This window comes from Balaenoptera acutorostrata, chromosome 16 (genome assembly GCF_949987535.1).
Source record: "Balaenoptera acutorostrata chromosome 16, mBalAcu1.1, whole genome shotgun sequence".
NCBI lineage: Eukaryota > Metazoa > Chordata > Mammalia > Artiodactyla > Balaenopteridae > Balaenoptera > Balaenoptera acutorostrata.
The window spans coordinates 27,077,468-27,089,826 of NC_080079.1; the positions used below are offsets into that span (position 1 = coordinate 27,077,468).

Here is a 12,359-nt window from a genome sequence, read left to right on the forward strand (position 1 = left end):
TTTGAGAACCTTCTGATCTGGAGTCAGACTTGATTTATCTTGTCAACAGAGGCTAGCCCAAGCATGAGCCCAGTCTAATCCAGTATTAGGATGGGATTTGAGGTATAGCCTCTCTAGGCCTCCTACCTGCTGATAAGACTAGGCCCTGAGGGGATGGCAGGACTTTCACCTTTATCAACATACATTTTCAGCCCAGCCTGATGGGCCTCACCCAGTTTCCATGAAGGACTGGCTCACTAGCTTACATGGTGGGTCAACAAATATAGGCTGGAAAGGAAAGGTTGGGGAAGGAGAGGTACCTGGGAAAGAATAAATTTCTTGGTAAAGGAGCGATAGCTATTTCTAGATTCCAAGCAAACCTGTCTAGGCGAAAGTATGTTTTTGCTAAGCAAGGGTATCCAGGAAAATCTCTATAGTACAGAATTTGGGAGATCGAGGTTTGGATGAGGGATAGCAGGTCATACCTTCTTCATGTTGGTCCCCATATAGTTCTTGGGTTCTTCTTTAAACTGAGGTAACCTGTAAGATAGAAAATCCCGTGGACTGTAATTAAGGATAATAACAAATCTTCCCCTCCATGCCAGCCACAGCCCAAAGATGCTCTGGGCCAGAGCATGCTACCTCTTAGGAAAAGCTAGGAAAAGAAGCAGGCTAATTTCACCCTTTTTGGAGCTTCACTGAAAAGCCACAGAAATTGAGGGACCTGTGACACAGATACTTTCTAAAAAGGAAGGTAGTCATGAGGGAAAGGTGACTAAGTACCCTTGGAGTGTGGAGGCTCTTTTCATCTTTAAACTGACTCCTTTCTGCTTGTATTCACTAAGCAAGTATTGCTGAAAGCCATGATATGGGGAGAGGGCAGTCTATCAAAACCCCAGGAGACTGGGCATAGGGTGAGAAGTAAAAGGCAGGTGGAAGTTTTGAAATTAGTAAATTTGAACCTGAGAAGTAAAAAACAATTTGCAGCAGGGTCCAGAGGCAGATCTAGTCTGTAGATAATAAGGATTATTACCCGTGCCCCCTGCATTGGCAGCACAGAGTGTTAACCACTGGACCGCCAGGGAAGTCCCTAATAGACTATCTTTAAAAGCAATCTTAGGTTCACAGTATACTGATTTCTCATATAACCCTTGCCCCAACACATGCATAACCTCTTCCATTATCAATATCCCCTAGGGGAAGCTGTAAAGCCCTCGCCTCAGCTCTTCTCAAAGTTAGCCTATTGAAAGGAAGTACAGAAAACAGGGTGTTAGGCATAGTATGAAAAGGTCTCCTAGGCCCTAAGTTGAGGGTTTTGACGAGGTAACAACTGTTTTGGTTTGTGGGGATGTGGGACTTTCACTGCTAAAATTGGGACAGTCGGGCAAACCAGGATTGTTGGTCACCCTAGACTTGGTCCTTCCTCACAGAAATCGGGCTTGAGCTCTGGGAGCTCAGCAACCTGTTCCAGGCTCCCTTGAGTTTGGCTTCCTCTCTGGGTTCCCTTTCCCAGCTGCTACCTGCACAGAAACAGACACAAGTTTGGGAAGCAGAAGTTCTGTCAGCCTAGATCAAATAACCCTCTGCTTCCCCCTGAGGCCAAGCCAGCTCCCTCCTCTTTCTCCCTTGCTTGGTAACCCTGGTCCTACAGAACCACGCCCATCCATAATCTCAGTGGCCTCTGATGTGGCTGTGGGGTTGGCCAGGTCCCTGAAGTGGCTGTGTGGAAGCAAGCAGGCTCAAGAGGCCTGGGCAGCCAGGCTGAAGCAAACAGCAGCAGGTTTACCTTGTGAAGAGCAGCTGCACCATGTCTACGAGAGTGTGCTCTGCGGATTTTCTCAATAACTCTGCACAGGCAAAAACAAATAACACAGGTGTCATTACTTGCCGTGCTATTATCAGGAGGCTTCTCAGAGCAGACTCCCCTCCAAACCTTGTTTACTAAGGATTATACCAAACTTATTAAAACCAGCTCCAGTTCAGCCTGGCGGCCAGAACATCACTGACCCACTAGATGGCACTACTGAGTCAGGATAAAAAGGGGGAGCAATGATGTGTTCTCAGGGGTTGCAGGCTGGTGTCAATCCCAGAAACCTCAAGGGAGGGAGATTTGGTTCTGGGCTGAGTCATTCTGGGATCCAGCCCAATTCTTGCCCTGGCACAAAAAGCTAAGGTCTCTATTCTAGCTGCACAACAAATTGTCAAGTACAGAGACTCCTAGATCCCTATGGCTCCACAAGGTAGGTGATGGAGAAGTCATGAGTTTTCCATCTCTCTGGGACTGACAGACAGCATCCTGTATTCATACTCACAGATACTGGCCCCAGGAATGGTGAAGGGCCCAGTATTCAAGCACCTACCACTGAGCCTCATTTCAAAGCAGATCCGGAAGCAAGACTGCATAATCTCACACACAGATTCATTGGTTAGGTGGGCACCTACTGGGGTCAGCAACAGAGTCCGCAGTACCTACCAGGAAGAAAAAGGAGAGACCATGATAAACACGGCAGGCTGGGTGAAGAAGGGTGTACATGAGGGGAGAGAAGCTGCCTCCTGTTTTTCTAAGTCTCCTACGGAAGCACTCAGGGGTGAGAAAGAGGTTAGCAAGAGCTGACCTTGCTTCAGTTTGGTGGGGGGTCTCCCAGGAGCTTCTCTTAGGAACTGTGTCTTTACTCTGCATGACCCCAACATAGTTCAGCACTCATTCCAACCCTAGCCCACAAGCCCAACGGATGGATGGCACAGATACAGTCTGCCAGAGGTATAAGCCTATTAAGGGTTCCAGTATTTGATACCAATTCATTTAAAGCTTTTAATTATTTTCCTTAGAAAAAGCTTTTACTTTGGGTACCGGAGCTGCTTGTTTGGAAACAAAGTAGCTCTCTAAGCCCCAGTGGAGTCAAAACACAGCTTCAAGCTGCCATCAGGCTCGGTAGGTAGAGCCAGAGGCACCAGCTCCTGGCCATTAGCCTAATTGCTCTTCCCCTCCATTTACCTGAAGGATTTTCATCAGGACAACCTCATCGCTGGCAGGATCTGTGCCCACAAAACGGGCGTGGGTGACAGCATCTGCCATGTTCTCCATGCCCTCTGCCGTGCCCTCATGGGTGGGATCTGCTCCAACAAAAAAGAAAAGATGTGTAGAGGAGAGACAGAAAAGTCAAGACATCCTGTCTAGAGACTGTTTTGAGAGACTTTGGTTTTCTCCTCTCCCAATTCCCTAACCCATGGCTTCTTGAGCTACCTGAGAATTTTTGCCCATAACTGGCTTTAATAAGCATCTCAGCACAAACTCCACTGTGTAAAAGCGGTTCTCAAACTTAAACATATATCAGAATCACTTGGAGGGCCTGTTAAAAATAGAAATTGCTGGGACTTCCCCGGTGGCGCAGTGGTTAAGAGTCCACCTGCCATTGCAGGGGACAAAGGTTCAATCTCTGGTCCGGGAAGATCCCACATGCCGTGGAGCAACTAAGCCCGTGTGCCACAACTACTGAGCCTGCGCTCTAGAGCCTGTGAGCCACAACTACTGAGCCCACGTACTACAACTACTGAAGCCCACGCGCCTAGAGCCCATGCTCCTCAACAAGAGAAGCCACTGCAATGAGAAGCACGCACACCTCAATGAGAAACATGCACACCGCAATGAAGAGTGGCCCCCGCTCACTGCACCTAGAAAAAGACTGCATGCAGCAATGAAGACCCAACGCAGCCAAGAGTGAATAAGTAAAATAAATAATAAATTTGTAGAAAGAAAAAAAAAAAAGAAATTGCTGGGCCCACTCCCAGAATTTTTGATTTAGTAGGTCTAGCGTGGGGCCTGAGAATTTGCATTTCTAACAAGATTCCAGGTAAAGTTAATGCTGCTGGTCAGGGGACCACACTTTGGAAATCACTGGTGTAAAGCTACTCATTTCATAGAGGAAGGGCCTGGAAATTTGAGGTTTTGGCCCAGAGCAAGGGCTGAGTAGGGCCAGAGCTTTTTTTTTTTTTTTTATAAATGTTATTTATTTATGTATATATGTATGTATTGGCTGCGTCGGGTCTTCCTTGCTGCGCGCGGGCTTTCTCTAGTTGCAGCGAGCGGGGGCTACTCTTTGTTGTGGTGTGCAGGCTTCTCATTGCGGTGGCTTATTTTGTTGCGGAGCATGCGCTCTAGGCGTGCAGGCTTCAGTAGTTTTGGTGCTCGGGTTCAGTAGTTGTGGCTCGTGGGCTCTAGAGCACAGGATCAGTAGTTGTGGCGCACGGGCTTAGTTGCTCCGCGGCATGTGGGATCTTCCCGGACCAGGGCTCGAACCCGTGTCCCCTGCATTGGCAGGCGGATTCTTAACCACTGCGCCATCAGGGAAGCCCGGGCCAGAGCTCTGAATGCCAAGGTTGCAGCCTTTCTCTTTTCAGATGTTCTCTTTCAACACATCTCTCTCTGATTGCTTTTGGAATGTTGTGTTCAGGTGCAACTGAGGTAGGGGAGTAGGGGGAAAAAATGGACAGTCACTGCTGCCAATACTCATATTTGGGTGCCCATTACAGCAAATCAGAGAACTCTTCCTGCTTTGGTTTCATTCCTATTTAAAACAATATGTCATGGACAAGAATCCTATAACTAGCTTAACTAAAGATTAAGGAGAGATAAGGGACAAACTAAACAGGACTGGAGGCTGGCTAACTGGGGAATAGGAGGGAGGGAGACTTTCAGCTGTAAGAGGGTTCGCTAGCTCTGACAATCAGCACCATGCTGGAAGCTAACACAAATGCTGCCAAGGAGGAAACTCTGTTCCCATTCATGACTTAAATATCCAGAAGGAGGACTTCCCTGGTGGCGCAGTGTTTAAGACTCCGCCTGCCAATGCAGGGGACACAGGTTTGATCCCTGGTCTGGGAAGATCCCACATGCCGTGGAGCAACTAAGCCCGTGTGCAACAACTACTGAGCCTGCATGCCACAACTACTGAAGCCCATGCGCCTGGAGCCCGTGTTCTGCAACAAGAGAAGCCACCACAACAAGAAGCCCATGCACCGCAACAAAGAGTAGCCCCCGCTCGCCGCAACTAGGGAAAGCCCACGTGCAGCAATGAAGACCTGATGTAGCCAAAAATAAACAAATAAAATAAAATAAATGAATTTATAATAAATAAATAAATAAATATCTACAAGGAGTAGCCAAAGAAGTGACCTCCATCAAGGCCTACAAGGGTCCTGCTGAACTGCCTGGATTGCTCTTGAAAGGGGAGCAAAAGTAGGAAAAAAAGATAGGGACGTGACAAAGCTTTGTGAGTGACAGAGAAAAATGCTCCAGAGGTGGCATGGTGTAAGCTAGGAGAACCTCCTAGTTTTAAGTGTGGGAATCAGAAGAAATTCTTACCATTTTCTCTTTCTTGGTACCTGAAATTCATGGAGTTCCTGAGTTTGAAGCTCAGCGCATGGCTGAGAAACCAGAACATTTCTCTTGCCACAATGGGCCAGAAAACTTTCATCAATTGTGAGTGGTTTTCATTTGTTTTCTTTTTTCTCTTCCGTCCTGGTTAGTCTCTGACACCTAGTCAGACTCTCTTTGCCCTATTTACTGCATGCCACTACTCAGCATCATGAGCGGCTACTTTAGAGGTCATGCAGAAGGAAGCCAATTTCATGATGATCTACAGTATAGGAGGTGACCCAGCTCCTTCTATCACACCAACTCTCCATGTTTCTCCCAATCAACACGGAAAATCCTATACTCTCAAGGCTGTTGCCTGAGTCCTCTCTCACAGTCCTGCTGGACAGGGTCCTTTATTCAGGCCTCCAGGGTCCACAGAGGGACCTTTCCTTGTTCGGGAAATCCAGGACCTTCTCAGTGCTGTGTAGTGTTTCAGAGTTCCTAGTGAATGGCAGCCTTGCTCCCAACTCCTGGGGGTCTATTTCTTCCCCTCTTTCAGTAGTCTCCCTAGGTAAAGTGGTTTAAGCGCTACTGATCTTTTTGTAGCTCTTATCCTCTGAGCTTGAATGAAGTAGCAAAGTTAATTTTCTAAAAAGGTAGGTACAAGTGACAGGTCCTTAGAACCACAGGCAGGGCCTCATAAGCCAGGCAATCAGAGGCACAAATCCTGATCTGGCAGCTGTGTGGGGCCAAACAAAAGGCTGGTCTTTGGAGTAGGATCTAAAATAACCCTAGACGCCTTGGGTCACAGGGCTGAGAGGTGGAGGGCAGTTCCTTCCAGAAGGGCAGCCTAAACAGAAGGTTGGCTCACTTAACAGACTTTGTCTTCCCCAGGACCCCTTCTTTAGAATCTCCTCCTTTCCTGGCCACCCTGGAGAAGACTGCAGGGAAATCTGCCAATCTCATCTCCTTTGCCTTCTGGCTTTCATATACTCCTTCCCGTTCCTATTCTCATGCCCACTGCAATCACCACCTCCAGCATTCTCTTTTCCCACCACAGGAAGCTCCAGTGACCAGCTGGCCTGAGGTCTCCAATGACCAGCTTGTCTGCCAACCCCAGAAGGGGGAGAGAGTAACACGGACGAAAGAGCAGAGGGAAACGAAAGAGCAGAGGGAAACGGCATAGAGGGCAGCTGCTGGAGGCCGTGAAGAGAGATGACCTGCAGGTGGTGCTCAGGGCAAGGCTGTAAGTAGCTGGGCCTGATTTTTGCTTAGGAGAAGTATGAAGCTAGGACTAGGGTGCCTGGAGAAGCTCATGCACCTAGAGAACCTAGCTGGCACCCAGGATACCTGCTCCCAATCCTGAATGCTTCAACTAAGCAAATCCAACTTTCTAGAAAAGATAAAGGGTTTTCTTGCCTTGAACTGAAGGTCATTTTCCTTTCTTGCTAGCTACAGCCTGAGCTTCCTCTTTTCCTGTCTCCCTACTTAGAAACAAGGACAGCTGCCTGTGTTCTATGTTCCTCACCCTTGCACATGGGCAGACAATAGGGGGAAAAAATTCGGTATTCTAAGTGACAAAACCAACTATAAAGGAATCCAAAAAAGACACCATAAACAAATTCAGAGATAAACAATAGACTGGATAAAATATCTGGACTAGATTGGGAGAAAATATTTTTAATACTGTGATAGACAATGGGTTAATATACACTATACAAAGAACTCCTACAAATTGATAAGAAAAACAAAAACAACTCAATAAAATAATAGGCAAAGGAGAATAAATTCAAATATTCAGCCTCAAGGAAATAAAAACAACAAAATACCAGTTTTCACCCATCAAATTAGCACAAATAAAGAACATCGATAATATTCAGTGCTGGTGACAGAGTGGGGAAATGGAAACTCTCAAACCTTACTGTTGGACGTGCAAATGATTTTAATCTTTTGGGAAAGCAAACTGGTAGTACATATAAAAATGTAATTTGCACATGGCCTTTAAACCAGAAATTTCAAGTTCAGGAATTTGTCATACAAAAGGAAAATTAATAATAAAGACATATGAACAAGGATGCTTATTTCAGCATTATTAATAATGGCTTGGGGCTTCCCTGGTGGCACAGTGGATAAGAATCCGCCCGCCAATGCAAGAGACACGGGTTTGAGCCCTGGTCCGGGAAGATCCCACATGCCGCGGAGCAACTAAGCCCATGAGCCACAACTACTGAGCCTGCGCTCTACAGCCTTCGAGCCACAGCTACTGAAGCCCGCGCACCTAGTACCTGTGCTCCGCAACAAGAGAAGCCACCGCAATGAGCAGCCCACGCACCGCAATGAGGAGCCCGCGCACCACAATCAGAAGCCCGCGAACCGCAACGAAGAGTAGCCGCCACTCGCCGCAACTAGAGAAAGCCCACGCACAGCAACAAAGACCCAATGCAGCCATAAATAAATTTATTAAAAAAATAATGGCTCAAAATAAGACACAACCTAAATATTAAATATTACTCAATAAGAGAATGATTGAGTGAACTGTATTATATCTATACTATGGAAATTATACAGCTACCAAAAAGAAAAAAAAAATCTTACCAGGGACTGAGGGGCAGGGGAAATGGTGTATTATTGCTTAATGATTAGAATTTCTTTTTTGGCGTGATGAAAAAGTTTGAGAAATAGATGGTGGTAATCACAACACTGTGAATGTAATTAATGTCACTGAATTATATACTTTAAAATTATTAAAATGGCAAATTTTATATTATGTATATTTTATCACAGTAAAAAAAGAACATACAAACTTCCAGTTATAAGATTAATAAGTTCTGGGTATGTAGTGTACAGCATGATGACTACAGTTAACAATACTGTATTGTATGTTTGAAAGTTGCTAAGCGAGATCTTAAAAGTTCTCATCACACACACACAAAAGTTTGTTTCTATGTGAGGCAGTGGATTTAACTAAACTTATTATGTTTATCATCTTGCGACATATGCATATATCAAATCTTTACACTGTATACCTTAAACTGATACAATGTTATATACCTCAAAAAAACTGGAGGGAAAAGAATAAATCAGATGGATAATTATATCATGTACACCTAAGTTAATACTATTAAAATGAGAAAATACGTAGCACATAATCCTATTTTTATTTCTTTTTTAAAAGAGGTGGAACTTTATATATATTTATACACATGTAGAAAAAGGTATAGGAAGATTCAAACCTGCCTGTTAATATTATTTACCTAAAGAAGGAGGAGAAACATTGAGAGAGACCATTAACTTTTCTTTTAGACACTTCTTTATTGTTTATCTTCTTAAAATAAGCATGCATTATATTTGAAAAATAACTTAAAAAATAAACCAAAATAAATCAAACCTCCAAGGGCACTATACCCTTAACTGCCTCCAGAGCGCAAAGAAATCAGAGTCCCAAGGAAACCTCTCATTCCCCACTCTGCACAACCTGAGTCAATTAGTGTGATGAGTAACCAATAAACAATCCTATTTCTCTTCTACAAGGAAATGGATGGCTGGGAAAAACTTTCCAGTATCACCAGCTCATTGCCTAAAGCCTGACCACTCCAGGAGAGGCAAGAAATGAAGAGCTGTGGTCATCCAACAAAGTCTGAGCTCTTACCTATGAGCGCATAGGACAGGAACTTGTTGACAGAGGTGAGTGCTAGTCCAGTGATTGGGCCAGTGGTATCTTCAGAGCGAATTACTTCCAGAAATGGACGAAGGAACACATTGGGCTCAATTTCTGAGAGTTCTGCAAGAAAAGAAATAAGAGTAAAGAGATGCCATCTTACAAAAAGCTAAACCCTAGAAAAAGGCCCTTCTTAACTGTGCCATGAGGCTAGAGTTCTTAGTTGCTGGGACAATCTTCCTCCCTCTGGATTACCTTGGATCAAACTCCAAACACTATGTCATTTTATTTGCAAAATTTTTAGTTTGTAGCTGTAAAAGATTAAAAAGCTTAAAAAACCACAGTGTCATTACTATGCTTTAAAATTAACAATAAAATGCTTAAGATGGTAAATTTTATGCTTTTAATATACTTATGTATGTATACATATTTTTAAACCACAATTTAAAAATTAACAGTAATTCTTTAATATCATCAAATATTGCTGGGTCAATTATCCACGTCCATTTCACCACCCTCCCTAGGGGTGCACAGGTAAACCTCATCTTGAGTACAGCCAACGTGGCCAAAGAGATCCCAGGATGAGCTGCTGTCTTAGGTCTTTTGTTGTTATAGTCAAGGTCACTTCTCTTAGAGATAAAGAATGCAGCACATTCCAGGAAGTTGAGGGGGAAACTTGAGGTTTATAGTCCCTTGCTGAAAAATAAGCTCAAAAAGAACAAAAGGCTGTGCTGGAGGCAGTTTATAATCTTGCAAAGGTCCTAACCACTCTCTAGCCTCCTTTCTGTCTACAGTAAGCAGAGGACTAACTGCCTTGAGATGAAGAGGCAATTCATAATCTTTATTTTACAGATGAGAAAAATAAGGCTCAGATAAGACACGATTGGCCCCAAATCACACAGCTAATAAGAAGCAGAGCTGGGATTTGAACCCAGTCTATACATATGGTTCTAAAACTTGTAAAACCATTACATCTATTCTACTTAATTATCAGCACATACTCCTAAATGTAGAAGGTTTCATTCCAGGTCTAAGAAGCTACTTTATACTGGACTTGCTCTGTACCCTACTATGCCCAGGGTTTAAGTTTTTTTTTTTTTTTTTTTTTTTTTTTAAAGGATTTTCTTATTTATTTATTTATTTATTTATTTATTTTTGGCTGTGTTGGGTCTTCGGTTCGTGCGAGGGCTTTCTCCAGTTGCGGCAAGCGGGGGCCACTCTTCATCGCGGTGCGGGGACCGCTCTTCATCGCGGTGCGCGGGCCTTTCTCTATCGCGGCCCCTCCCGTCGCGGGGCACAGGCTCCAGACGCGCAGGCTCAGCAATTGTGGCTCACGGGCCCAGCTGCTCCGTGGCATGTGGGATCCTCCCAGACCAGGGCTCGAACCCGTGTCCCCTGCATTAGCAGGCAGACTCTCAACCACTGCGCCACCAGGGAAGCCCCAGGGTTTAAGTTTTGGTTTTCTGCTGTGCTTTCATATCTCAGACACTAGCTCCCTAAAAGGCTTCCTAAATAGGCCAGAAAGATTCAGGGACTGGATAAGGGCTGCCCCACCTTTAGAGACAAAAGGAAGCTGGGTTTCCTAAGCACCTTCATTTTCATGCAAATGTAGGGAGCTTCCCACTCAATTCCTACCACCCTCCTCTTTGGGTAAACATTCCCTGGCCCCACTGCTCCTCAGATTAATGCTTTAATTAATTGGCAGATTGGGTAGCATTTTCCAAGCTTGTCTGTACAGTGATCACATCAGCTGTATAAAACCTGCTTCTCATCCCCCACTACCCCCACCTAGAGATGTACAATCTGCAGAAAAAACCTAGAGAAAAACCTTTGTGTGTGTTTAAGATGGTAAAGGGTTGAGATGTAAGGAATAGATATATTTGGGAAAGCTGAAATAAAATACCTTTAAAAAGCACATTGAAAAAAACTAAAGTCATCTAGTCTTGCTGCTTTAGGAACACAACTGTATTACATACGATTTGGTCTGTCATTTAAAAAATAGTCATGTTTGGGGCTTCCCTGGTGGCGCAGTGGTTGAGAGTCCGCCTGCCAATGCAGGGGACACGGGTTCGAGCCCTGGTCTGGGAAGATCCCACATGCTGCGGAGCAACTAGGCCCGTGAGCCACAATTACTGAGCCTGCGCGTCTGGAGCCTGTGCTCCGCAACGAGAGGCCGCGATGGTGAGAGGCCTGCGCACCGCGATGAAGAGTGGCCCCCACGTGCCACAACTAGAGAAAGCCCTCGCACAGAAACGAAGACCCAACACAGCCATAAGTAAATAAATGAATAAAAAGATGTGTCTTTATTTAAAAAAAAAAAAAGGCATGTTTGGTATATTTGAGATATGAAAGTGTTAGATGGAAGACAAATCTTTGAGAGGTGGGATAGGGAACAGATTTTCTAAGCATTCACCCAGGTGCTATACCTATACTTGCTTCATAGTCAAAGACTAGGTCAATTTTACACCCACCGTTTGACACTTCCAGGGCCAAGTGCATTCTGCCTCCTTTTGTTTGTTTTTAAAATTTTTTAATTTGGTAAAACTGACTCTTTTTGAGTCCTATCAATTTTAACACACACATAGGGTGTGGGCTCTCAAAGCCAAATGACTTAATGTACCAAAGCAGTAGTTTCTCTGCTGTGTTCAGTGGGCTTGAAATTGATGTGTGATCTGTCTCTGCAGGGCTGCTTCAACTGAAGATTTCTTTTTCTTTTTCAAAATAAATTTATTTATTTATTTATTTTTGGCTGCGTTGGGTCTTCGTTGCTGCATGTGGGTTTTCTCTAGTTGCGGTGAGCTGGGGATACTCTTCGTTGTGGTGCGTGGGCTTATTGCAGTGGCTTCTCTTGTTGCGGAGCACTGGTTCTAGGCGCGCAGGGTTCAGTAGTTGTGGCACGTGGGCTCAGTAATTGTGGCTCGCAGGCTCTGGAGCACAGGCTCAGTAGTTGTGGCACACGGGCTTAGTTGCTCCGCAGCATGTGGCATCTCCCCGGACCAGGGCTCGAACCCGTGTCCCCTGCATTGGCAGGCGGATTCTTAACCACTGTGCCACCAGGGAAGCCCCTAACCTTCTGCTTCTTAAGAGGAAAGAGTTCAACATGGCACTGAGAGACTTGGAGGGGGTAGGAGTGATACTATACAGAGGCTTGGACAAAGTCCCACGGAAAACTCTCTGGATGCTCTGGATGTGACCCCCACATAATATACAATCCAGTCAATGGACAAGGAATCATTAGTCTCACTCCTACTAATAACCAGGCATATGATACCCAAGCTCATCTGTCAAATTAGATAGTTAGAATCTGACTGTTAAAGTACATTCATTCCAGCACTTCCATTCTGTGAGTCAATGCTTTATGGAAAC

At 44.8% G+C, this 12,359-nt stretch overlaps 1 protein-coding gene across 7 annotated transcripts in view; it reads right to left on the reverse strand.

Annotated features, from left to right (window-relative positions):
• The window catches only part of GBF1 (golgi brefeldin A resistant guanine nucleotide exchange factor 1), a 124,277-nt gene that overhangs the window by 23,144 nt on the left and 88,774 nt on the right, over positions 1–12,359 (reverse strand). For all 7 annotated transcript variants that reach the window (XM_057530813.1, XM_057530818.1, XM_057530815.1 and 4 more), the window contains exons 4-8: positions 8,985–9,116; positions 2,975–3,093; positions 2,340–2,448; positions 1,766–1,826; positions 465–519 (exon numbers count right to left, since the gene is read on the reverse strand). In XM_057530813.1, the coding sequence (XP_057386796.1) occupies positions 465–519; positions 1,766–1,826; positions 2,340–2,448; positions 2,975–3,093; positions 8,985–9,116 (476 nt within the window). The remainder of the gene's footprint in view (positions 1–464; positions 520–1,765; positions 1,827–2,339; positions 2,449–2,974; positions 3,094–8,984; positions 9,117–12,359) is intronic.